Source organism: Falco peregrinus, chromosome 13, assembly GCF_023634155.1.
Source record: "Falco peregrinus isolate bFalPer1 chromosome 13, bFalPer1.pri, whole genome shotgun sequence".
NCBI classification, from domain to species: Eukaryota; Metazoa; Chordata; class Aves; order Falconiformes; family Falconidae; genus Falco; species Falco peregrinus.
The window spans coordinates 6,912,060-6,937,750 of NC_073733.1; the positions used below are offsets into that span (position 1 = coordinate 6,912,060).

Genomic DNA, 25,691 nt, shown 5'->3' on the forward strand with positions numbered 1-25,691 from the left:
TCAGCTCGTATTTTTTACTTCTCTTGTTCCCAAGATTTTCCTATGATGAGGTCTGTGGGTTGATGATGGGATGGGATTTTTTTTTTTACCTTTAAGCTGCATAATTTGTTTAGAGCTGTGTATAGAGTTGTTGTGGAAGGTGATTGTAGCACAGTGGAATGAAACATTCCTGAGTTCTGGAAGACGAAGGTAGGAACAGGATGATTACGAAGGAAACCTGGTATCTTTGCAAGTGCTTTTCTTGAAATTTTATAATTTATGGAAGAAAATAGAAAAATAACATAGAAGACTTCTGGTAACGTACTATTCCTGGGTAGGGCTTTTGCCTCAAGACTGTTGAAGTATTTGTACTATTAGAATCTTTTTCCACTAATTTGCAAATGCCAGACATTCAAATTTTAGACTTTTAATGTTGCCTACAACATTATTTGGCTTATTTTAGAAAATCTTCGAACTTAATTTAAGCATTTTATTTTTTTTACTTGCAAATTTTCGAGCAGGGACTTGAAGCGTAAGGAAGTGCTGTCTGTGTACGGTCACACAGTATATCCCTGGTGCTGCCTCGTGAGAGGGACTCAGCTTTCAGTAGAGGGTGATTTAAAGGTTCTTCTGGGCTGTATGCTAGCGGAAGGAAGCGATAGCTAATAAGCTCCATCTCCTGCTGCTGTGTGTTACACCATCTGCTCTGAGTGTTTATGAGCTTCATGTTGTCCAAAAAAAATCACATGTGAGGCAGAGTAAAAGACTCCACATTCCCAAAGCTTTAGTGCATTGTCTCCTCCTGTATTCCCTTGCAGAAATAGGGATTCCTGGTGTGCTGTGCTGGGCTTTGTTTGGCTACTTGTGTTCTAATCATGGTGATGGTACCATTTCCCGGAGAAAACCAGTTCCCTGTGGCCTCCTGGACTGCAGCTTTCTCTGTGTGGGGAATAGCTGCAAACTCAAAGGAAAGGAAAAGCTGCAAGCTGCACTTCCAATTAGACCCCCTCTGGATCTTCTTTCTTGATTTGCCAAGGAATTGGAAATCTCTCTCCCTGGAATAACTGGGGTGAGGAAACTGTATGTTTATGGCTTCATTTAAAATTTCATGGAAGGAATACTTTCCCTTCATCAAATCAAAATACACGAGTAAAGTGAATGTGCAAAGAGACTCTTTTCCCACGAGGCTGAAGTGGTTGCTTCCTTCCTAGATCACAACTGTTACAAAAGCTTGTAACCTTCTATCACCATTCCCGTAATGCTGCTTCCAGTCTTAGAGTAGCTGCCATCAACCCAGTGAAAAAAAATGCCTTGTATGATCAAAAATAGTTCCAGTCTCGTAAGTGATTCCTTTTGATTTAAAAAGTGAATATCCAAGAGAGGTGAAAAGGGAGGGGAAAAAAAAAAACTACTGAGAAAGGAAATAAACTAGAGAAGGATCACAGTGCGTTTCCAGTCCCCTGCTAACAAATCTCATCTAAGGAATAAAAAAAATCATTCTCTGAACGTTGCACAAGCTTAACAATCCTTTTGTCAGCGAACAGATACAAACAACAGTCCTAATTTCTCTTCTCTTAATGACTAATTTTCCATGGTGTAAAATGCCAGAAATCATAGAAATAAAATCGGGAGGGAAGAGTAACCCAGCCAGTGTAACTGAAACAGAGATACAGCAATCCTTACAGTAACCTGTGTCCAGTACTAATGGAGGAACCACAACCAGAGGCTTACATTTTTGAGTTAGTGTTCTTTGGAATTCTGCTTGTCAAAGCCTGAAATTATATCTGCAAAACGTTCTCGCTATAGTAATGGAGCCTCTTCCTGTAACATTTAAAAGTGCCCAAGAAGATCTGTTGTAGGTTAAAATCAAGATGTGAACAAACATCAAGACACAGCACTGAAGGCAGTATCACAGAGCATGGGAACCAGCGGATGGCTCTGCACTTGTCCTACAAGCCGTTTTAATGCACATACTCTTGCTGTGTCTTTCATGTCACTCTTTTTGAAACGAAGAAGAGCTGTCTCATTTTCTGGAACTAGAAATATGGTTTCCTTATCTTCATTTATAGAGCAGATGCTGAAACAAAGTAACGTTTCTTCCCAGGGTTTCTCAGTTGTGTATCTGTCAGAAGATTTTGTACCTCTCAAAATAAAGAACTGTCAAGAAGTGCCTCGGTGAGTTGACATTGCTGCATATCTGGATAAACAGCAGGGTGGGTGTATCCTAACTCATTTAGAGCTTGCATTATTTTTTCTTTTGCGAATGAGACTCATTTTTTTTCTGAACTTAGCTCTATAGGTATTTATGTGAAATAAATTGTGAATGCGATTTAAAACCTAAGGTTCTTCTTTCGAAGTTTCAGTTTTTTGGGAAGCTGCTCAAAAATCAGTTTCCTGCTGACTGTCACTCGTTAGGAATGCTTTCTGAGTAGATGAAGTACCTTTAGCTCAGATGGAAAAAACAGCATGGAAGGAATAAGGTAATGTTTAACACCAGCGGGCTGATTCTTCCAGCACCACCCCCCAAGCACCAGTTACATAAGAAAAGTGAATGCCCAGTACAGCTGATACAGTCACTTCCAGCTGTAACCTCAGGAAAAAGGGTCTTAGGACCTAGAAAAGTCACATAGCAAAATAAACAGTTGTGGTGAAAATCACCGAGAGAGTATGAAGCCAGTGAATTCAAGTGGCAATATTAGCACAGTGACTAATGAGATATAAACATTAAGTTTTGTAAAATTTTTGAAAGATTAACTTTGCTTTATTCATGATTAATGTACTGAAATTTGTAACTGCTACAGAAGTTGCGTCTGTAAGGAAGAACATAAGCAATGGACTGTCTTGAATACTGCGCTCAGAAATAGGCTGTTACACAAGTCCTAGTCTTGTTTTCTGATAACTGAAAATGGTAATATCTGAAAAGCTGGACAGACACTGACTTAATCGATCTAAGGTGCTTAGCTTCACATGTGTTTCTTGAGCTGCCAAGAAAAACCCAATCATATGAGCCAGTACTGTTACCACGTTTTACAGATGAGAGCTGCAGAGGAAGCTGTTACTAGCTAAAGAGAAGTAGCCTCAGGTTATGCTGCCCATGGCCCCTGGAAGTGGGACAAGTCTGTTTTTGAGACTGCAGTCCCAAAACTACCCTTCCTGCTTACCTGGGAGTGGAGAAGGATCTGGACCTCCCTGCTGTTTGCACTTTCTTAACACAGAAGCGTACTGTGAACTGTGCAGAGCTTTCCTTCCAAAGAAACTAAGTGGGAGGTGCTGCATTTCATGATTCAGCCATTGTTTATATCACTTTACTAGTAAGGCACTTTTCCTGGAAATAAAATAATAGAAAACAAATAACAACAGGAGTGAATCAACTTAAAAAAACTAGAGATGCTCAAGGTTATTCTGCTTTTGTGTAGGTGGCATTTCTAAATGTCGCAGAGCATACATAATTGGGACTGTGTGGACATGCTTCTGCTGCCTTTTGGACAAGCAGTAAGGCAACAGAAGTGGCCTGCTAGAAGAGCTGCAATGTAATCAATCCTCGTGTTTACAAAAATATGTAGTGTTTACTGTTAGGAGGCTACCACAGACGGCAAAGTTAGTGTAATCTTAAACAGTGAGAAAAACTCATTGCAGATTCCTGAACTTTTCTGCAAAACTTCTGTTAATAACATTTGATTTTAGTTAACTGAGGTTAATCTATTTTTATTTTTATCTGCTTTTTTAAACTTACTTGAATTTTAGTTCTCCTACTTGATGCAGAATTCTTTATTCACTGGATTTGCCACACTCTTTCTCACTATTTCATACATAATTTAAGATTACTTCCGTTCAAACAAATGAAGATGCATTGGTATTAAAGTAAAGGAATAAGTGGCAAAATGTACTTGATCTACGTGATTTATCAGAGGGTTTTATTTATGCTTTCTAGCAGTTCTCAAATATTGATGGTTTTGGCTTCCTGATAAAGATGTACAGTTTCTATGGACAACAACATAAGCAGGAAAATAGTTGCCAGAAATTCTTAAGGCTCTGTTGCTTCTAAATACTTTAGTAAGATGAAAGTGGTTGGTGTTTACAAGTACATAAAAACTTAAGTTCCTCTTCATTTTAAATTACAGAGCAAATATTATTCATATACAATTTTCTTAACAGCATAATGTAATAAAATGTATTCTAACAGTAAATTTTGTTATGTATAAAAGTTACAGAAGTGGAAGTGCAGGTAACATAGGGAGCGGTCATTTATGGATGCGTTCGTTTCTTAGTTCATTCAATTTTCTAGTTGTAACATTTGTCTAAGTCTTAAAGTGGAAGCTCACATGCTTTCCTGATTAACTGTAGAATTTTGTACTTCTGACCTCATGCAAGAGGCTTGCCTGATTTACTTCAGTGTTTTTCAAGAGAGGGGTAAATAATAAAATAAGCATTCGTGGTAACTCAAAACACAATTGACAATAGTGCAGAAAAGATGTGTTTTGGTTTTTTTTTTTTCAGATGCCTTTTTGTGGCCTGTGAAGCATGCATGCATTTTACTTAGAGATCAATTTTTTTACATTCTAGTCAAAGAGCAACTTCAAATATGCTTCAAAATATTTGCACTTCATTCAATTTGACCATATCAAACTTTTTCCTTCTTTTCAAATGCTTGCATAGAATGAATGATGTCTGCTAGCTTGATCTCTTTATTTCACCATCTGTTGAAGAAAAACAATTCTGTAACTTCTTATGCTGCTGTAATCAAGACAAGAACTTCCAACATTTTTAATAAAAATCATATCAGAACACTGATTATGTCATCCTCTGTAATGTAATTTTGGGACATACATTTAATCCTTCCTAGTAATGAAAGTAAAGAAATTGATTGCTACTTAATAATTTTTAGTAGAAATCAAGGGATTGTATATTGCCCTGCACACACTTAGCTATCTGTTCAATTTGAGACAAGAATTAATTTTAAAATTTCTCAATAATGGTTTTCTTTTGTGATTTCTGTGGGAATTTTCATATTCAAACTACAAATGCATGTATAAATAAAGATATGCATGTAGTATTGATGTAATGCAATACAAGTTTTACCTGCATTACTTGTGCAAGGTGCAGTCTTGTACTCTACCCTGTTGAGTCCAGAAAAAGAGCCAGATTTTTTTTCTGAGATTTCACTGCACATATGGAGATGCAGAATATTAAAAGAAATGCAGAGATCAGAAGTGTGTGCTCATGCTTGCTAATTTTGGACCAGTTTGGATTTTTCTTTGCAATTGGAGTCAGTTACTGAGAATTTAAGTAGATAAATATTAGAAATGTTGTCTTAATAGCTGCCTCCAGAGGTATTCCCTTGTGCTGCTTGGAAAATGTTAGCAATTTCCTCTCGCTCTGGTTCCTTTTCTCATTTTGTACTTGGGGACAGATTACAGAATTAGTTTATCTTTAGCGCTCTGGAAGGAAATACAGAATCCACAAAGAGAAGGGCATGGTATGAAAAAATCCTTATATTTCAGTTGAGAAAGGTAAAAGGAAATTCTTTTCCTGTTCTTACTGGATAAATCCTCATTCATGTGAGCATACCTTGGATGACCATCTTGTCTATTACCTAGCGTAAAAATAATGATGAACAGAGTATATATCGACATGGGCAGCACTCCACCTCCTATTGTGACTGCCATCACATACCCGTCATCTAACCAGTTAGCACAAGGAAAACTTTCAGCATTATACTTCTGCGGGTAAAGCTGACTGAATATACTAACTTAAACGTCTTCATTCAGGAGTGTTTTATGCCAAGACAGTTTTCTGATGGCTGCTCAGTGTTTTTTCTTGCTTCCTCAACATTTAAACTTAGCTTGAGGAATTTTCTAAGATATTTTGGGAGTTTTATTGATCTTAAAAATTAATTTCCTAGTGATTAAATTCCTTAATAAATTAATACATTAGTTTTTATGGGTTTAGGTTTTTTTAGTCTTAAGAGAAACTAGCTGACATACCGTTTGTATTTTTCTTTAGTCTTTGGACTAAGACTGTTCCTTTTCTGAAGAATTTTTCTGTGAAGATACAGGACAAAATTGATTTTATATTTCTACTTATGGATAAAAATAGGGAGAAAACAGGTCTGTTTTTAATACTAATTCTGTATGCAATCAGTCCTTTGACTTCACTAGTCATACTATTGTAAAGCAGAAAATAATCTTTCTGTCTTTAGCAACATAGTGGTATACTACAAATTACATATTGTAGCATGTGTCAATACCTAACCTTGAGTAGTGTTTTGTCAGGAGTGTATAATTAGTGGTTTTGGAAAGGAAATATTTGTAGGATTTATTTGGTTGGTTTGGTTTGCACACAGATTCTCAAAGGATTAATTGAACTGTTGATTCTGGGAATACGGTTATTCCTGATATCAGTGAGAATTATGCTTAGAGGTGTGACATGAGTTTAAGTTGATATTGTAGTAGTGATGACTTAATGTTTGCAGTTAATTGTTGGGTATTGATCTGTAGAGTTCAGGTGCAGGGAGAAGGACTAATAGTTGGCCTTTATTTTACACTTAGAAAACAAATCTGTTTTCAGACAATGGAAGAATCCCAAGTACTTACTGAATTATTTGACCATCTTTATGTCCTAGCTGCTGGATCAGACTCCTGAAGATCTCGTTGATGCATCTTTTTAAGGTCTTTCTTGGCTCCTCTCAGCACTTGTATTGTTGTTAACAGGTACTGCCTGGTACCGAAGTTTGCCTTGCTTCCCGCGGGTGGCACAGGGACAGATCAGCGACAGCTCCGTGCAGCAGGCTGGGTCACATCTGCCTTCCGTGTGACTCTAGAGCAGTCACATAGGTGTGACACATCGCGTGCGCCCTTCCCGCTGCCTTCGCCACAGGATGGGTTTAGTTACTGTTACTTAAATACTGCTGGTTTGCAGTTAAGGGTTGTCATAGCTTCGCTGTGCTTTTTGGAGCTAGAAGATAAGGGCAGTGGTTCCTTTTTTCCTTCACTGTCCTGTTGGACTCCGTCTGTGTTCTCAAGTCCCTGTTAGCCCGTGTAGCTGATCAGCTCATTTTTCGAAGGACCTTTCCTTCATTTAAAGTAGTCAAGTCTGCTTTCTGCACTGCTTTTTTAAACAAACAAACATTTGAGGACTTCTGACATGCAAATATTTTCTTTTAGTTTTGGGGTTGGAGAGTGGGGAATTGGGGTTGGTGTTTGGTGGGGTTTTTAAACTTTTCCAGTCTGACAACATCTATTTAAATGATAAAAAGAAGGGGGGGGGGAGAGAAAGAAAAAAAAAATGAAAAAGAAAAGCTCATAAATAAACTAGCTTGCTGCAGTCCTACTGTGGTGGCCATTGTGCTTTTGGGTCAATTGCCAGGTGTTCACCTCAGCTAGCCAGAGCCTTGTGCCACTAGCAAAGAAATTGGCAGAAACAGACTGCACCTTTTGCAATTAGCCCTCTCTGAAAATTTTCATTACTATTACGTAAGCAAGATATTCTCTGACAGAAAAGGATTTTGGATTTGTGGAGAAGAGGAGGGGTGGCATTGGATACCTCAGTGCTGTTTACTTCTTACTGAAATAATAACAGTAATCACAGACTGCTTTGGGTTGGAAGGGACCTCAAAGACCATCTAGTTCCAACCCTCTGCCACGGGCAGGGACACCTTCAGCTAGTCCAGGCTGCTCAAAGCCATGAGCAGGGCTGAGCATACCTTCAGGGATATAAAAACTATTTCGTTAATTTTCAGTTTTGTATTTAGAAACTAAGACAAGGTAGGTCTGCCTGCTGCAGGCGGTTTCTCCAGTTCATGAACCCAACGCAGCACCCATCTGTGTGTCATGCAGCTGTGCTGGACCACTAGGCTGAGCCATGTGTGCTTTGGCCAACTTCTCCCTAACATTGTTCTCTCTCCAGTGAAGTATTAGTCAGCCTTAAATTCACCCTTGTGATGAATATCCGTTTCACAGGTAATTATCATCATCCCTGAACATCCCTGAGCTCCAATCAGATAAACCAAACTTCTCGCACCACCATCATTTCTGCCACTATTCTGGCAGCATGAAGGTTATGGTTCCTCATGCTTTAATAATGCTCCATCATCTGTAGTATCAAATCTGGGTCAAATGACCATGGTGAGGGTTAGAAAACTCTTCCTTTCTACAATACCTGTTGGTTTAGGAAAAAGAAGAGAGGCACGTGCCACTCATCTTTCCATGCGCTGCCTTAAATCCCACACCTGAATGCCAGGTAACGGCACAGTGGACATGAGCAACGTGCTGCTTTGCTGTGACTTGGCGCTCCAATGTAGATATCTATTGTGATCAATTGAGTCTTCACACATCATATTACAGTATTTTCAAGTTTTTCCTCAAGGATTTTAGTTACTGAAAGAAATCTCTGTCTTTAAATTTGCTATGGTAATGGATTTATCTAGACTGTCAACTGAGTGGAATAATGTTGCTAGCAAGTACCTATATTTCAGTTCAATTTTATGAACTTTTTAAGATAATTTTATGCATAAAATATTTTAATGGCTAATAAATCCTACTAAAAAGAAAAAAGGAACATAGAGGCTGTTGTATTTTGTGTAAATATTATTAAAATGAATAAAGGTGCTAAATAAAAAGGAGCTGCAATAACAGCAGTAAGAGATCAGTGTCTGAAGTGGTTAGAGTTCAGTAGCAGATTCTTTGCAAGCTGAGTATTTACTGACTTGGTGTCTTTGGCAACGTTGAACACAATTTTACAGTATTGGTATCATTATTTTGTAAAAAACTAGCCTCAAACCATCCTTAACAAATCTGCCTGTTATAATTTCAGCAAACTAGTCTAAGCAAGAAGAAAACTGTATTAAACAGGAAAATGGTGACTTGTGAAATTTTCTAACCAACTCTGAAGTTCTTCAGTAGCGGTGCATCAACAGGCTGCTCCTCATCCAATGCTTTATTTTCGGTCCTGGTGTCCATCCATTCGTTCCTTGCTTTTTATGCATTCCTCATTTTGAATTGAAAGAAACCAGGGAGATGTGGAAGAGGACAATGATGAGGGATGCACATATTCTTCTAAATGTGCATGTTGTTGACAAGGTGGTTCAAATAAGTACTTTCTATTAGCCTAGTGAAAATGGTTCTTTGTCCTGTGTTCAGTTGCTGCGTGGCAGCTTGCTGTTCATCCTTCTTGGTTTTGAGTCATCCTTGTGTTCAAAGCCACTGAGTCCAAGCCCTTCCCTCCCTCCTTCCCCGTCCACTGGGAGCTCTGGGAAAAAGAAATGCCTGCTCCTGATTCAGTGCTCAGTTTTTCACGTGTTTACTGAAATAGGAATCAGACTGATTTATAGGAGCTCCATCTGGATAGAATCAAGTCAGAGAGGATCTTGCTATGCTTTTAAAGAGAAGTGATTTAAGCTCATGCAAATGAATGTTGTGGGGTTTTTTGCTCATAACCACTTCTGGAAGTGCTCCCTGTATCCTTTGGCAGTTGTCCTGATCAGCTGTGCTGTTTATTTCCCATTCGCTTTCTCACTGTGGTGTCTAATATCGGACACAGTACGAGATGGTGCAGCTAGGAAATGGTGACGCAGCTGGTAGGGAAATGAGACAGTACCAAATGGTGGATAATGTGAAAAAAAAAAAAAGGCAAAATCCACATGTGACTTGTACCCTATTGGGGGAACTGTTTCTTGTGAATACTCTGAACTCAGCAGGTTTGCATGAAACACATTTTGTAGGAAAAAACAATGGAAAAGAGCCTTAAGCTCTGTTTAACACATAAAGCTGTCTGCTAGAAGAAACCTTTGTACAAAAAGATATTAAGCATTTACTTTTTAAAAAAAGTCTGGAAACAATTCCTTATGTAACTAGATATTAGCTTGTATTTTTTTTCTGATACATTTTTTTCCTTGTAACATAATTAACACTAAGGGGAAAGTAGGCACTGAATTCTGTAGACTATCACTAAATCTCTCTAGACTGTGGAGTTTGTCACAAAAGGAATTTGTTGTATGTGTTAAGTCAAGATTGTAATGTTTATAGTTACGTGTTTTTACTCTTTTTGTGTTGTTTTTCCCCTCAATATAGCAAGTGGTTGTGTGAACTGTGCTTTTCAGTATACGGAATAGTTGCTGATACCGTCTTTTAACAGTAGAGCTAAAGTGGGTTTCTATAGAATAAAACAAAAATAATTGAGATATTTAATGCTCCTGTAGCATTCTTGTTCTTAGATCCCCAGCATGATTGAGAATTGCTCAGGTGCAGGATAGGTCCTCTTCTTTCTGTCAGAAGTGCCTCCGTGGTGTGCATTAAAGCACATGAAGGCTATCTAAAACAAAGGCGTATTTCTTTTTTTCCTGGTGAGCTGTGGCCTTAGTGTTTGAATTGATGTCTGCACAAATTCTTTTATATAAACGTCTCTGAACATGGTTTAATACACATTTGCTCTCATTTTTGCTTGAATCTGGTATTTCCCTGGAGTCTCTGTTTTGAGTGCTTTCTCCCTTATGTGTCCCTTTTCTGATCACGGCTTAATTACATTTTAAGTGCCTTCTGTGTTACTGTCTCCACCACCGCAATTAGTTCACCTCCAACTGTGTGAATTTTTTAATAAAGAGGCACAAAGTATTTCCAGCAATGCAGAACATGAGATTTGCTTATCTGCCTATGGCAAGCTTTCCTTCAGGGCATGGAAGAGTTTACAGGGTGACTGTAGGCTAATCTGTTAGTGCCCTTTTGGTTTGATTTATTTCCTTGGGGTTAGAGTACTCTCAGCTGCAGTGGAGGCTTATAACTTCGTCTCTTCCCAAGCATCACTGATCAAGCAGCTTCGCAGAACCAAGAATGTTGGTGAGCTCACGGGCTTTCAGTTGCCCACTGCAGCAGAATACAAGGTATGTTAGCCGCGAAGGCGGCTACTGGTGTGCCTCTTCTATTCATTCCAAAAAAAAGTCTCGATAATAGCTGCTGGAAAACTTAAGAACCAATTTTTATGGGGAATGCTCATACTATGGGTACTGCCTCCTGTGTTTTGCAGTCTGTTAAGTTCCAAATTATTTCATTTTTTAAATTTTCCTTTTCAGGATTTGTCTAGCAAAGTTGTTGAATTCAGCTTCTAGCTAGCTATCTCATGTTAGGTGTTCAGCTTATACACATTAGCAATACAAATATATCCATTTATTTGGTGATGAAGGGGATTTGGTTTTCACTGTGGATAGTCAACATTACCTGCGATTAGCATTAGAAAGAGCAGGTGCCTGCCTGCTAATTTTCAAAGGCGAGCAATCGCATTTTAATGCTTACCGGTCAATGACTTGCTATTTCCTAGGTATCAATTATATGGCAATGTCTGTGGGAAAGATAAAAATGCCATGTGGTTAAATCACAGGCTGGAGTTTTCAAAGTCAGTGACTAGAACAGCTGCTGGAATGAGTATTATATACCCACATAAACCACTTATTATTTCAAAGCAATTAGAACTCACATTAAGACAGGGCAAGGAAATCAAAGAGGTCTAGTGCTGCAAAAGATGTAGTCAAGTGTTCCTAACTACATAAAAATACTGGAGTTATTTCTTCATAGAGGGGCTGTGATCCCAAAGTTTGGATAAATTTTGATGACATCGTAGAGACTCACAGCACTTGTTTAAACTTCATCAAAGTGTACAGAGGTCTTTTGACTTGGTGTGCTTTGGAATTCTCATTCCTCTTCGTGATGGTACTTCCCTCTTTTGGAGCTCTATATCAAATCTTGAGATGGAAAATATTCTAGATACCATATCATATGCTTAGGAACTTCATTATGCTGACACAAATGTTTCAGATTTTCATCTTTCCTTGGTAACCACGATACGCGTTTTAGGGTAAAATATGTTTTAAGTACTGTTTATTTAACTCAAATAATAATGATGCTGTGTGATATTGATGTCAGATTACCACAGTGTATTTCATGGGGATGCACACCTGGAATGACTCCACCTCCAGCTTTCAGATGAGTTACTTTGATGTATCTTGATGGTATAAAACCAAAAATTACCCCATTTTTCAGTTGCTGAGATAGAATGTTATAGTCTTTATAATTTTATAGTTATTTACAGAAATATGGTGTAGAAGAAATATCTGGAAATATTAGAAAACCTAATAAAGGGCTTGGAAGGAAATCAGCTGAACAGTTGAAAAATAGTTACTGTAATTGTACATATCAAAAATAAGATATGCAAAACTAATTATTCCATTACATGGTTTTAATATTACTTAAACTGCGCTAGAGCTGACCCTTAAGTTTGAACTGTTGTTATTGAAGACCCTTTGGTAAACAGTACACTTGAAGAAGGAAGGGGACAGAAGTGGTCAGATTTTGTGAAAGGCAGTTTAATCTCCCATTTCTTGATCAGGTGGAACACTTGATGACAAACCCCTCGAGTTTTTTTGGGGGAAGAGGGGTTATTTGACTGACAAATTGTATCCCCAGTCAGCTAATCAAGTGGCATGGATGTGCCAGGTTGTCTTTCATATGTTCTCATTGATGTCAGATTGGCAGCTGGATGTAATTGCATGTGAATGGAAGCACTGAAGAGCTTGTGCACGTACTCACGCTTTCGCTCTTCCTTGCAAGATTAATCCAAAGGGGAGATGCTTGTTGGACTAATGTTACTTAGCAGTTCAATCTAAATTTTAAGATGTGCTGCTTCCATAGTAGATAATTTATTAAAATCGTGTGAGATCCTGTCTATCACATCTAAATTTTTGAAAGATCTGGAAAAATGAAGAAAAATTTGCAGATATGTGCATATCTGAAAGCTGAAATAGGGCAAAGTCAAATTGTTTAGCTATGCTGAGTTCTTATAAGGGGTATCTTGCGATCTGAGTTGATTTTTTTTTTTTTTAAAGTGGAAAAAATGATTACACACTAAAAAGCAGTTAGTGGATTTATGGGGAAAATGGAATATTTTAACAGTGAAAAATCAATTTGTGGGTTGGGTTTTCAAAATCATGGAAACAAAGCTGGATTTCCAGATTTATTGTTTGGGCATAACCCAGTGTCTTACCTAAGAGATGGTTTTAAAATTCTTTCTAGGACTGTGTTCCACAATAGCAGTCTTGCCAGTAGTCTCTGCTCTGTAGGAGGACTCTGATGTTCTTCATTAAGAGCCCTGGGCAACCTGATCTAACTCGGCCCTCCTCTGAGCAGGAGGACGTGCCTCCGGCTGACTCCTTCCAAACTCCTTCCAATTTCAGTTATTGTAAGATTCTACAAATTCTGTATTGATATACTTACGTATCTGTGTTTATGTATATCTACTGTTCCACACAGATGTGTATATATATGTATACATAAAAAAGCAAGAAAAAGAATACAAAATCAGGCACAGTATTCTAGATATGTTAGACATCCCTCCAAGAGAACGATGAGTGAAAATTTCAAATTTTGGCTCCATTAGGCATTAGTCGTTTTAGCTGGGGATGCTTGGGAGAGGTATGAGATGTACTTTCAGGATTGACGGCATTTGTGATGTTGATCCCCAAGGTCTGAAGAGGTTGTCTGGCTGTGTGTCTGTGTCTGCTTGCTGTGACCAGTAGACCTGGTGACACTGGAAACTTGCCGTCTGGGATTTCTCAAGCTTTTACCTGAGTAGTCAGAAAGGGTCAAGCATTTATGTTTCCACTTGTTCTGTTTCATTATGCTTCCTGACTTCTCAAAAATCACAGCAAATAGTTCACCCTTCAAAGCCAGGATCATCTGTCAAGATTTACAAAGATGCTCACTCTTGCTAGTGCTGTCTTTTGTATTTCACTAGCAGCTTTTCCTCTTTTGATTTCTGTTAGCCATTTGCTGCTCTGGATTTCTAGCAGTTTCACAGCAAAAAGGGAAGAATACACATGCTAATCCTGGCTTAGGTTTGTTGCTTTGGAGGGGGCAATTACTTGCATTGAATCTCTTGTTCCCGCTTCACCTTCTTCCATCCAGGGCCAGCCACATGCTTGAGGCTGGTGGAACACGGAGCAAGCAGCACCCTCCTTCTCTACACATTGTTTGCCCAAAAGTCGTGGTTGCTTGTTAGTTTTCTGAACCCTTCTGCTTGTGGAGGTTTAAAAGGAAAGTAAAGCCTTACTTATTTACTTCTGCAGCTTACTACTACGACAGAATAATTGCAAAAGGCAAAATACAACATAGATCTGCCATTCACGTGCAATCTTCTAGAAAGCTCCTGCGATCAAAACAAAAAAACAATCAAACAGAATGTCTCATGCTGTGCCGTGAAGGTGGCTGTAGCCTAGCTGTGACAGGCTGCCAAGGGCTTGTTGCAGGCTGCGGGGCCCTGCTGCTGTGCTGCTGGCATCTGTCTGGGGGCAAGAGCCTCTGGCCAAGAGCAGCTCCTGGGACCTCGCACCCCAGGAGGGGCTGTTGCCCCCGTTTTCCTTGCAGTGACCGCAGCGACTGGTCTTTGTGCTCTTGCACACGAGGCACTGTTCTGCTGCTCTTCTGTAGACACACATGGCGATGCTGGTGACTGCCTTGTACGTCACCCCTTCCTTTAAGGGATTTTACCTCTAGGTGCTTAGACCTCTCTGCAATACCATTGCAAATACTTTCCTTATTTTCTGTCTTTTGAAGAACGTGAACAAATGCAGCTTTGTTAGTGCAGCTTTGCAGATCATAGGTGAAGTGACTCACTGAGAATTCACTGAAACTGGCAATAGGGGATGCAAACTACCCTCCTCCACTGCAACCCATCTTCATTTGCTGACTGCCCTCCATTCATGTCACTTCGAAGGAAAATGGATAGTTGTATCCTTGATAGTCTCCTAAGCTATTTTAAAATTATATTAGATCTTCGTAGGTTTTGGTGAAAGGAAAGAAAAACCTGAAATTTTAACAGAACCGACTTCAATATTTTTACAAACAGAAGTTATACTTAAAAAATATTTTATAAACCAGAATCAGAACTGTTGGTAGAAATTAATTGCATATTTCCATCTAAAGTTCTATTACAAAGTGATATCTGTCATGAAACCTCTAAGACTGATGTTTGAATGAAAGTGTTTCGGCTTTAAACGTAACTGCATTCAGAAGTTACTACCAGAAAAGCATCTCTGTGTTGAATTGAAGTTTGTAGGGATGTAGCAACAATCTGGATAATTTAGCTTTAAAGAATGTTAGTAAATAGCTTACGCTGTGTTTAATAATTCTGTCAATCTTTCCTCTTTTAAGTGCTGTACAGACTTTGAAACAAGTTACAACTACAACCATATCTTTGCCTGTTAAGAATTGTAACCGTATTGGACTAAAGCTAGCAGTACTCCACTGCGTCCCATCCTTCTTGAAAGTCTTATCTTGGTTAGTTTGGTTTGGTGTTTGGTTTTTTCTAAAAAAATAAAAAAACTTAGAAAAAATCTACTGGCTCAGGCCAGCTTTACTTTTGAAAATTTAATGACAAGAAGAAAGGATCTGTTATCTGTTGCTTCCCTGAAACATGCACATAAATGCCAAAACTTACAACTGAAAAATTAGTTCAGAACCAAGTAATCTTTAAAATTCTTGAAAGAAAATTGTAATGTAATTCTCTTAGAATAAAGTTTTCATAAACAGATTTTTTTTCTTGAAAATTCTTCATTTCCTAATAGAATTTTGCATATAGAGAATGAAATTTAAATTTAATGTATTGTAAGACAAACTTTTCCAAACTCCATTTTAACTGTAGCAGTAGAACAACTTCATTTAACCTTGCAAAGTATATTGAGGTTCTTTCTCATCTGTGATAATTAGATATATTTTTTTTTTCTTCTTGTCTTTAATAGCATAGAGTTAGTGTGGCCATTATTTGAGATTAAGTAGTTTTCCTTTATCAGAAATATAGGTTAAATGCTAACTCCTGGCATTTGCTATGGTTTTATAACCCTAAAATTAATTTAAGGGGAGATATTTATGACTACCTGCAATAGAAATTCCTCTTTAACGGAATCTTGTGAATGGAAGTAAAGCCATGCTTTAGAAATAGGGAAAGCTTTAGCCAGCAGTACTGGAGATGTATTTGAACTTGAAGGATTGAATTCCTTGTCTGATAATAGCAATGTTTTTTCCTAAATGAAGCTGAGCCCCACTGCATTCACAATGTAGCTCCAAAAACCACCTTTCTGGCAGCTTCCTAGTTACTCTTAAAAAAAATCTCTAACACTGAGGATTTCCAGTGATCTACAAAAAGAATATTCCACTTCTGGGCAAAGAGAAAGTTGTCTGTGTCCTTATGGGGTCAGGGTAATTTCTATGCAGAATTTGAGAAGTACATTTCCTTATTCATGTTGATTTTAATAGCAATTAAAATTAATATCTGAGAACTCCAGGAGCGTTTTCAAAAATAGGTTCAGTCTGCTTCTGCCCTCTTTCTTTAAGTTTGACGACTTAGCGTGAAGAAGAGACTAGAAAGATATCTGCCATGAGGCATACATTGGAGCTGCATCCTTTGGTTTCTCTGGGGGAATACCTGCGGAATAAAGAGTCTCTCATAAATTTCACAAGCGGAAGAGTTCCCAAAGGTGCAGCCTCCTTTCCTAATCCCTGAGCTGCCTAATCTGCAAATTTCATGAAACTCCTTGGTGTTATAGTAGACTGATTCCTCTTTGATTCCTCCTTTATTTGTTATTAATGTTCTTTTTAACTTTCTGGAATCTCTGGTAGTAGCTAGAGATTACTGTAAGAAAATAAACTACACAGATAAGGGAATACAAGGAAAATTTGAAACACGGTAAAAGAGAACGTGCAATAGGATGGATTTGCTATATAAGTATAGAAACTCAAATGGTGTCTTTTATGTGCTTATTATTTAGGTGTAATAGGTATATAAATTTTAATTAAAATAAATGCAACTGAGAACATGTTTTGGGCTGTGATAATAGTGTAACTGATGAAAAACATGAGGTTTCCGAAGCAAATTAATAGTCAGTGTAATGTGCTTTTCCAAATTAATTGATTTTTGGCTTCTTCCTCAATGATTTTTGTATGAATGGTGACTGAAGCTTAATGTCTTTGAATTATATTATCCTAAGAAAGATGGGGCATGTTCTCAACATGGAAACAAGTAACATCTTTGACTAAATGAAACGTGAACACACAAAGACATTTACAAAGTTATCTAGCAGGTTGTGTTACACGAACGACTTTATGAAGTAGCTTAAGATCTCTGCCCATTTAATTCTCAAGTCCAATGTACAGCCAGTAAACCATGGTCCTCAGGTGAGAAATGAGAAATTTCAAGGGCCATTGAACACACTGAATTTAGCAGAGTGCTCAATAGCCCTCAAAATTTCTCATTTAGGAGGGTGCATATGTATTGCTTCCAAAAATGAATGTGAACTTCACTTTCCCCATTTGATTTACACTTCTTCCTCCCTTCTTCCCTCCCTCCCTCCCTCCTCCTCTTCCCGAGTCTCTAATGTCATGAGTAGCTGGTTTGCCTGCCTTCTCTTTTTGAAACGCATACGTTGCGCTTGCTGATTAACCACTGGCATAAGTTCAGAGTGTGAAACAACATACACAAATTCACAGTGTAATACAGAAAATCCCAAACCCTACACCAACCTCAAAACTGCATGTTTGGGATATTTTTCCCCTGCATTCCCATTACCACTCCTTCAAACCCCAGCCTGGTGACTAACAAAACATGACACTGTTCAGGTTAATGTATATTATTTGCTTTCTGGAATTCCTTCCATTATTTTTCAGGATCTTTCCATCCGATCTGCTCCCCAGGCTCTGATATTCCCAGTATTCTCAAATAACTTCCAGTGTGAAAGCAGAAGGAAACCTTCCCAAAATCAGTATCATGGATTTAAACTTCCAAGGCATTGGTATTTTCTTCTTGCCTTTGAGCTACTTAGGCTCCTCTATAATATTACATCTGCAGAGGTAGAGCAATTTGTACCTTTTGATCCAGACAATTGATCTTGTGTGTGTTTGGGTGGGGAGCATCCTCAGAATAAGAATGACCTCATACCAAGAATTAAGGATTAAATAAATTTTTGAATCTATGACATTTAAATAGACTTTTAAAATATGTAACTCCAAATTGCTTAATTATACGATAGAGTTCATAAAAGGCACATAATAGTAACTTGTCAAGCTATTCCAGTTTATAAATAGTTTACATTTTTCTGTAAGCTCTTTCTGTGGTTGAACAGATAGGTCATTTAAGTAATTTAAATAAGTATTATTTGTCATTCTGTTACTAGAAAATAACATTTTTCCATAATGGAGTAGGAAATTTGAAAGGAAGGTTCTTTATGCTCATCACTGTTTATACACAAGATCTGTGATTCTCTTTTATTACTTTGTTTGGACAGTGTTTTCCTTATTTTAAATATTTATTTATTGAAATATTTATTTACTCTTTCAGCTAGTTGTTGGAAATTAGCAAAATTCTTGGCAAATGGCAACAGCATGGAAATTTCACAAGGCTGAAAGTCCACTAAGTTGGTATAAATAGTAAGTTGAAGAGCAGGGCCAGCATGGTCTTTCACTTGGGTACTTATTATTTTTTTTTATTTTTTTTAACCCTGAGCCAGAAAAACTAAAGAGTTGCAGAAAGGGTAGGTGGCAGACAGTTACCCCTGGCTATGCAAAGGACAATGAAATAGTCCTGAAAATGCAATGGATAAGTGCTTTATATAAGCGTGAAAATTCTGTCAGTGGCTGAATTGATGCTGTAGTAAGTAAGTATTTGGTGAGTGTATCTGGAGTTTTCAGTAGCGCTCAGCTGATGAACAAAGTGGTAGCAATGTTAGAGCCGGCTGCCTGGTCAGCTGCCTAGTTAGTGCTCATGTCAACGTGAGCACCTTAAATAGCAAAGGCACCACTGGCCGGTGGGGTCAAACTTCTCTTTAACTGCTCATCTGTGAAGATTTTCTTCCAGGAAAATTAAGTAGCTTAAAGGTAGAAAGAAAGGGATCTATTAACTAAAATGCTGATATATATATTTTATGCACCTAACCTTCATTCCTTTTCTTGATCATTAGACATTTTGCATATCTTTATATATTACTCTTTGTAAAAAGAAATTAGTATCAATGCAGGATACAGTACTTGTAATTTTAACAGTTGTGTTACAATAGGCTCCACAAGGCTTCAGAGCTGAAAATCCGATCGTGATCTTCTATATACATTTAGAACTGCAACCTTTTTTTCTCTGTCCACAGTTCATGCAAAAACTTGATTTTCATATTAATGTTCCCTCATTTCTCTTGTAACTATGTGTTTTTGGTAAGACTGAATCTATCATAAACCCACTTGAACTTTATCTCCTTGTGGAAATATGTAGTATTTTAGGTAACGAGGTTAGATATGCAGACTAAAAGCAGCCACTTTTGGCATTCTAAGTGCTTTTCAGGAAATGCCTCCCGTGGGAGTTCAAATACTACAAAGGCTTGTATACTTAAGAAATAGACTATTAAAACAATATATTGTTTTACACTTGGGTTGAATATCAGTTATAGTATAAAAAAGTCACTTTTTTCTGCTGCACCAAAAAAAAATTAGCTCAAATACTGAATATGTTAGCTGCTACATTTTGAATTAACTTATAGACTAAAGGGTAAATTCTGTGCTTCTTAAACATGTGTAATCTAATTAGCATTTGTGAGATTTACTGGGATGAGTTTTCCCCTTGGCATATGCAATTGCAAACATGGAGTACATGGGCTGCAGGCTGCTAGGGGCAGACATCTGCCTGGAGCGGACATCCATGTAGAAAAGTGCCTGCGTCCTTGCTCCCTGAGGACCTGGCATCAGCGGACATGGTTCATGAAGTTATGAGAATATTTGTAATTACAGCGAAGTTCCTCAGCTAGTGAAAATAAGTAGGAATCTGCTTTGAAAGGGGACGACGTTCAGAAGATACTTCTTGAGATCCCAAGGTGTAATGTAGTTGACAAAGACCTACTCTAAGAACCCTGTGTTGCTGTAGTACTTTACAGAAGTAGGTTAAAATTACATTTTTTAAATTTTTTTTCATATATTAAATATATATAATACAATATTATAATATTGTATTATAAAATACAAAATTAAAATTACAGAATAGGTTAAAAAATAACAATAATACTAGATTCTGAGAGAGTTTTTTTTTAAAAAAAAAGGGTCAGTTTCTTGGAGGTTATTTCTGCAGTGTGGGCCTCGGCGAGCATTGAGACCAGTATTGAGGCTGATAATCCTGTTGGCTCTCTTACTTCATAAGTAAAGAATTAAGTGTGTTTTTCAATATAAATTGTTCCTGATGTACATCAATAAACTGTCCCCCTTTGGATGTACCTTCTCATTAGCGCTTATGTGAAGCGCTAAAGACCTGTTAGGGTGTTTAAACACAACTGCCCAAATGCATGAGCCTAATTTACTTTCCTTGAGTTTTTATATGGGTTTAGCAGCTAAACCTTAATTTTCTTTGATAATACACTTCTTTAAAAAGGCAGTATACACTTATTCCTCTCTTTTATGTCATCTGCTAAAGCATGTGTTAACCATCATAAGATTCTGATGGAGTGGACAATCTGGACACTATCCCTGCATGTGAGACACTAGCTCCTTGCTGGTTGTGAACTACTTGCCAGCAAGATTTCACCTTTCCTCCAGACCACAGGTGCAGTACGTGGAGTGAAGCTCCTGTAACTTTTTTATAGTAGCTCAGGTCAGTTAAGATGAACCGTAAATCAGGTCTTTCACAGGAAAACATTGACTCAGCTTTCTGTTACTGAAAAATGTTCGGTGAAATAGTGTCATCCACAACCTCAGTTTCAAAGAACAATGTAGTCCTTTCAGGGTGGAGTAGAAGCAGCCTGCTGATGTGGTTCGGTCTGTGTTTCACTGATACTAGGGTCTGGGATGGTAATCTGGGACTGTTCCTGGCTTTTTAATTCTTAGTTTATATACAAGTTCTTTTTAATTTGGTAAAGAAAAAACAAGAATTGATGTGCACCATTTGGAACCATATTTTATAGAAAGTTGATTTTATCCATTTAGTGCTGTCAGAAAGAAAGTAAAAGTTAGGAGCGCAATGCAGCTGTGATGGTTCAGTGTCCAACATCAATATCTGCGCTCTTCATGTCATACAAAGATTTGGTCTGCGCTCCACCAAACCAAGTGCAGCTTGTTTGTCATATTTAATCATGTCATTTTAATACATGATTAAAATGATACTTAGGAATAGGGCATTGTGTGAGCAACGCTGTACTTGGTTATATCCAGTAACTTTCTGTGAGATTGCCTTTGTGTCTCCTATGCCTCGTGAGCTTTGAAAATCTCAGAACAACATGACTTCTCTGAAGACGGAACTTTTGTGTTTACCATCTTAGCCATGTGGGAAGGAGAGATTTTTTCCAGTCTTATAAGTTTCAAAGTCTTTCTTGCAAGCGTCTGTGTAGGATTGAGAACTAGTAGCGTCCAGTCTCAGCTTCCATTTGTGTCCACAAGTACTGCCTTGAACTACTGCTCCTCCTTCCTTCTGCCAATCAGCCAAGTGTTAGTTTTAAACAGGCCCTCGGGAACATAAAGAGATAAAAGTTCAAATGGCAGATACTGCCTCTGCTGCAAAAACTAGGCAGCTGCTTCCCAGTGTCTTGGCCATTTTCATCTAGCCAGCGCTATCAAACCTCACAGCCAGCCTCAAGGCATTTGAGAGGTTTGGAGAACGGGGCTAGTGCAGGTGGAGTATGTTGCAGATTCTCAAGTGTCTGGCTGAGACCAAGTCCTCCTCCTGTGAACAAGGGGAAAAGATCAGTTATGTGATGGAGCACTCTGGAGGGCCTCCATACCTGTCTTGCCACTCCAAAAGGAGCCAGTGATGGCCCTTGCTGCTGGGATGGGCCAGCCGATGCAGTGACAACACCAGGGGGGAAGGTTGACCTTCCAGGACTCTTGCATAGGAAAATGAGGCCATGGCCACTTCTTTGTTTGCTGTCCTCCTCCTTCCCCTGCCTTCTGGAAAAGAAGTTGCCATGCCCTGAGCTGAAAGCCAGCCTATGTGGGCTGTCACTACAACTGGTGCTCGTTTTCATGGCAGAAGAAAGATACGCAGAGAGAGGTGACTTGAAAATTCAGCCACCTCAGCATATTCTAGCTTAGAATTGGGATTGTAGATTTTTGTTGATACCTTCAAGAAAATACCAGGTGCTTTATTACTTCAAAGAGTATGGTTAAAGTAAGAACCATTCCACTCGCTGGCTGGTAAGTAGATTAGTTTGGCAAATTAAAGCTTTAGTCAGGATGACAGTAGAAGAGAGTGTTTGTCCTGATCTCTATCAATGCCTCTTGCCTCGAATGTTTCTTTTCTTTTCTAGAAACTGAAAGTATACTGTATGCATGTTTGATATTGTATTTAGTCTCTCAAGATGGCATCACAGGTCTGATGTTCAATTAGGGAATGCAGTTCTGTAATCCTTATTTAATTAGAACTCCTTGTCTTACTCCCTGGGAGTTGCATTTGTAATTGGGTTCTCACAAGTGAGAATATGCAGAGGCTACCTCAAAGGGAAGTTGTAATTTGCTGATGTGTGTTACTTACCTGTAGTTCTTCGAGAATGTTTCCTCTGCATATTCACATTATGGGTCCTGTCCACCTTCTGTTTGTCCTCGGATTTCTACTGCCCTACAGTTGCGGTGTTCAGCAAGAGTAACTGAAGTATTGAGAGCACTGTACAACTCTTTAAAATCTCTGATCGCTTGGTGTCATGAGATGGGTACTTGTACAGTCCTAGCAGTCACTGCTCTTCTAGGAAGTTCCTGTAGGCCACCAGCACTGGAGAACCAAAACCCACTGGTGTGAATATGCAAGGACAGCACTCTCAAAGAGCAAGCCAATGGTAAGTACCCTTTCTTTGTCTTCTGTGATTAACCAAATGTTTCAGGCATTATTTTGTAATTTCTCTATTCACAAATGTGCTACGCTTTCCCTATAATAAAAACATACTAAGATTAATTTTAGAGCTTTTCTGCCTTTCTGGCAAAAACCCAAGAAAGTATCTGTATTTGTAAGTACTCACTTCAGTTGTAAATTGATGTACTACTATCGACGTGTGGGTGTGTACACGTTTGAACTATAATGTAAATTTCTATCAGAAAAAAAGGCACAATTACAGTGCAGTATTATGTATTTTCCAGAGTTGCACTCTTAGTTGTATTATAGTAGATTAGATAGAAAAGTGAGCCACTGACCAAAAAAAGTCTTGTAGTATTAACAATGTTAATTCTCTAAACAGATTCTCCAAGACAAAATCAAAAGTATATTGCTTTCCACTCCTAAATTTTTTTTCTGAACTTTTGTTTTTTCCAGACATGGAATTCTGTGAGACTCCCCATATTCTGTGCTCTGGCTATCAAACAGATTTACACGGTGTAGCTGAGCACAGTTACCCGCTAGAGGTGGGCTCAGATGTGGATACTGAAACAGAAGGTGGTGCGTCCCCGGATCATGCCCTGAGGATGTGGATGAGGGGGATGAAATCGGAACACAGCTCCTGTTTGTCAAGCCGGGCAAACTCAGCATTGTCCCTCACTGACACTGACCATGAAAGGAAGTCTGATGGGGAAAATGGTAATAAAGAAATGCATCTAATGTACTGAACAGTAGTAGTTTATTTGAAACTTTCTTGTTCTACTTCTCCTTTATTTTCCTTTTTTCCTGTTTTGTTTTCTTTTCTTTTCTTTCTCCCTTCCCTCTTAGATCTCTGTATTATATGAAAAGTGGAAGGGTTGTTTGGTATGTGTATTGTATTTATGGTGTAGATAGAAAATAAGACAAAAAAATGAAACAACATTTTTTTTAAAAAAAAACTTCATTCTTCTAGACACCAATTATTTTCCTTCATTCTGCATTTTTATGCCATAGGATATTTATCATTTGAGTTTAGTCACCTATGAATTGGGTTCTGAAATAAACCTATATGTTACATTTCTATCACATTTTGCATAGACTTGATCCTGCACCTGCTGGCTTCCTGGTGTAACTTTAAGACTCTACAGCCAGGTGACTTCAGAAAGACAACCTGGAATCTTAAATGCTCTATTTACCTGTAATTTCAGGCTAGACCTGAAGACACACTTTTATCAGTAGGACAGATTGAAAAGGTCTTTGTCATATCTCAGTTCTGTATTTCTCTGCATATGGAGAGTGGGTTTCTGGGTTAGGGGTTGTGGGTTTGGGGTTTTTATTTTTTGGTTGTGTTTTTTTTTTTAATATTTATTCTCTTTCAGGATCTTTTTACTTTTTTTTGCTTTTTTTATGGCTTCGTGTGTCACAGAAGGGGAAAATATATATTTATTAAGTAATACTGGGGGAATTAATAATTTTTATCTCTGCATCAAAATTGATGAAAATTTGCTCTAAATGTTTCCTTAAAGAGTATAGTGAGTAAACAAATTTATCATGCTTAAGATCAACAAACTTAGCTCATATTTCAATTTCTGTATTTAAGAGCTACAAGTTACACAGGTCTAAATGTGGTTAAATATGTATGTTAACTGGATAAGAGATAGGGGAACCAATGCAAGTGGTGGATTGATGCTTCTGTGTTGACAGTGATAAACTTCTGTAGATCTGTAGTCATAAAATGAAGAAGTTCAGTTATGAATGTCCTTTCTCTTGTTATGTGTTTTGAATGTCAAATTCAAAGCTGGTAATCTAATTATAATTTCATCTGCATATTTACCAATACCAATGATAACATTCCATATAGGTTCAAAGACATTAGATTATCTGCATGTTGGGGGAAAAAAAAGAAGAAAGCTTTTAGTGCACAGCTCGTTTTTAATTAAATACTCCTTTGAGGTTTAAGAGTTCTGTGCTATCACATTGTATCGTGCTGCTAGAATCAGTTAATTTTCAGATGCGCCCCGTTTGCACAGCGATCCGTGGATGCCTGCCTTCTAGCTTCCTGCTTCTGCTGCGTTCTGTGTGGGATCCATCCTCTGCAAAGTGGTGTTGCTTAGGGGTTTTTGTTTGGGTCTGGAGGTTTTTTGTGTGTTTGCCTGAGACATTTGGGTTTAGACAGTGGTTGAAGGAATTGAGTCTGGTCTGCCTGGAATTGGTTGGCCCTTAAATGCACTAACAATGCAGATGGTTTAAAGGCCACGCTACCTGAGTAAAGAATGTGCACACTTGTACCGTCCAGACTGAGAAATACACATGGTCATTTATGTTTTAAGGTGCTGGGAAGCCAATGTATTGAAAGCAGATTAAGCATATAACTGAGTTACATATTTCAATCTAGAATGCAGTGGTGCAGCTGGGTATTCATGGTGTTTTGCTAGCCATGCAAGTTGTACTAAAGAAGTCATTTGCTATAGCTGAAAATTATTGTAGGTAGTAAAGGAAATGCTTTTGTTACTGTACATCATCCTACGGTGCAGGAACCGTGGGTTAAGTGTCATTAAGATGGGGACACGTAATCATTGTGCTACACCAACAAAGAATAGAGTGGTTTCTTCTAAATGTTTGTCTCGGGGAATTATTTTAATCAATCTAAACTCATTTCCTGCATGGTCTAGAGTGGAACAGAGTGGTCCTTTTGTATATGGTTTTAATATTTGATTCCTTGTAAGCTTTATAACAAAGTTTTACTCAGGGATTGATGTTTTAGATACTCGAATACAGATTTGAACTAAACAATTGGGAGAGGAAAGTGAGGGCAAGAGTAAGTTGGAAGGGAGAGAAACTGAGGGCACAAGCTCATCTGAGTTGCTTCCAGGCAGGGT

The 25,691-nt window shown here is 38.1% G+C and overlaps 1 protein-coding gene across 2 annotated transcripts in view; it reads left to right on the forward strand.

Moving 5' to 3' along the window:
• The window catches only part of TENM1 (teneurin transmembrane protein 1), a 349,702-nt gene that overhangs the window by 96,424 nt on the left and 227,587 nt on the right, over positions 1–25,691 (forward strand). For both annotated transcript variants that reach the window (XM_055818110.1, XM_055818111.1), the window contains exon 3: positions 23,272–23,532. In XM_055818110.1, the coding sequence (XP_055674085.1) occupies positions 23,272–23,532 (261 nt within the window). The remainder of the gene's footprint in view (positions 1–23,271; positions 23,533–25,691) is intronic.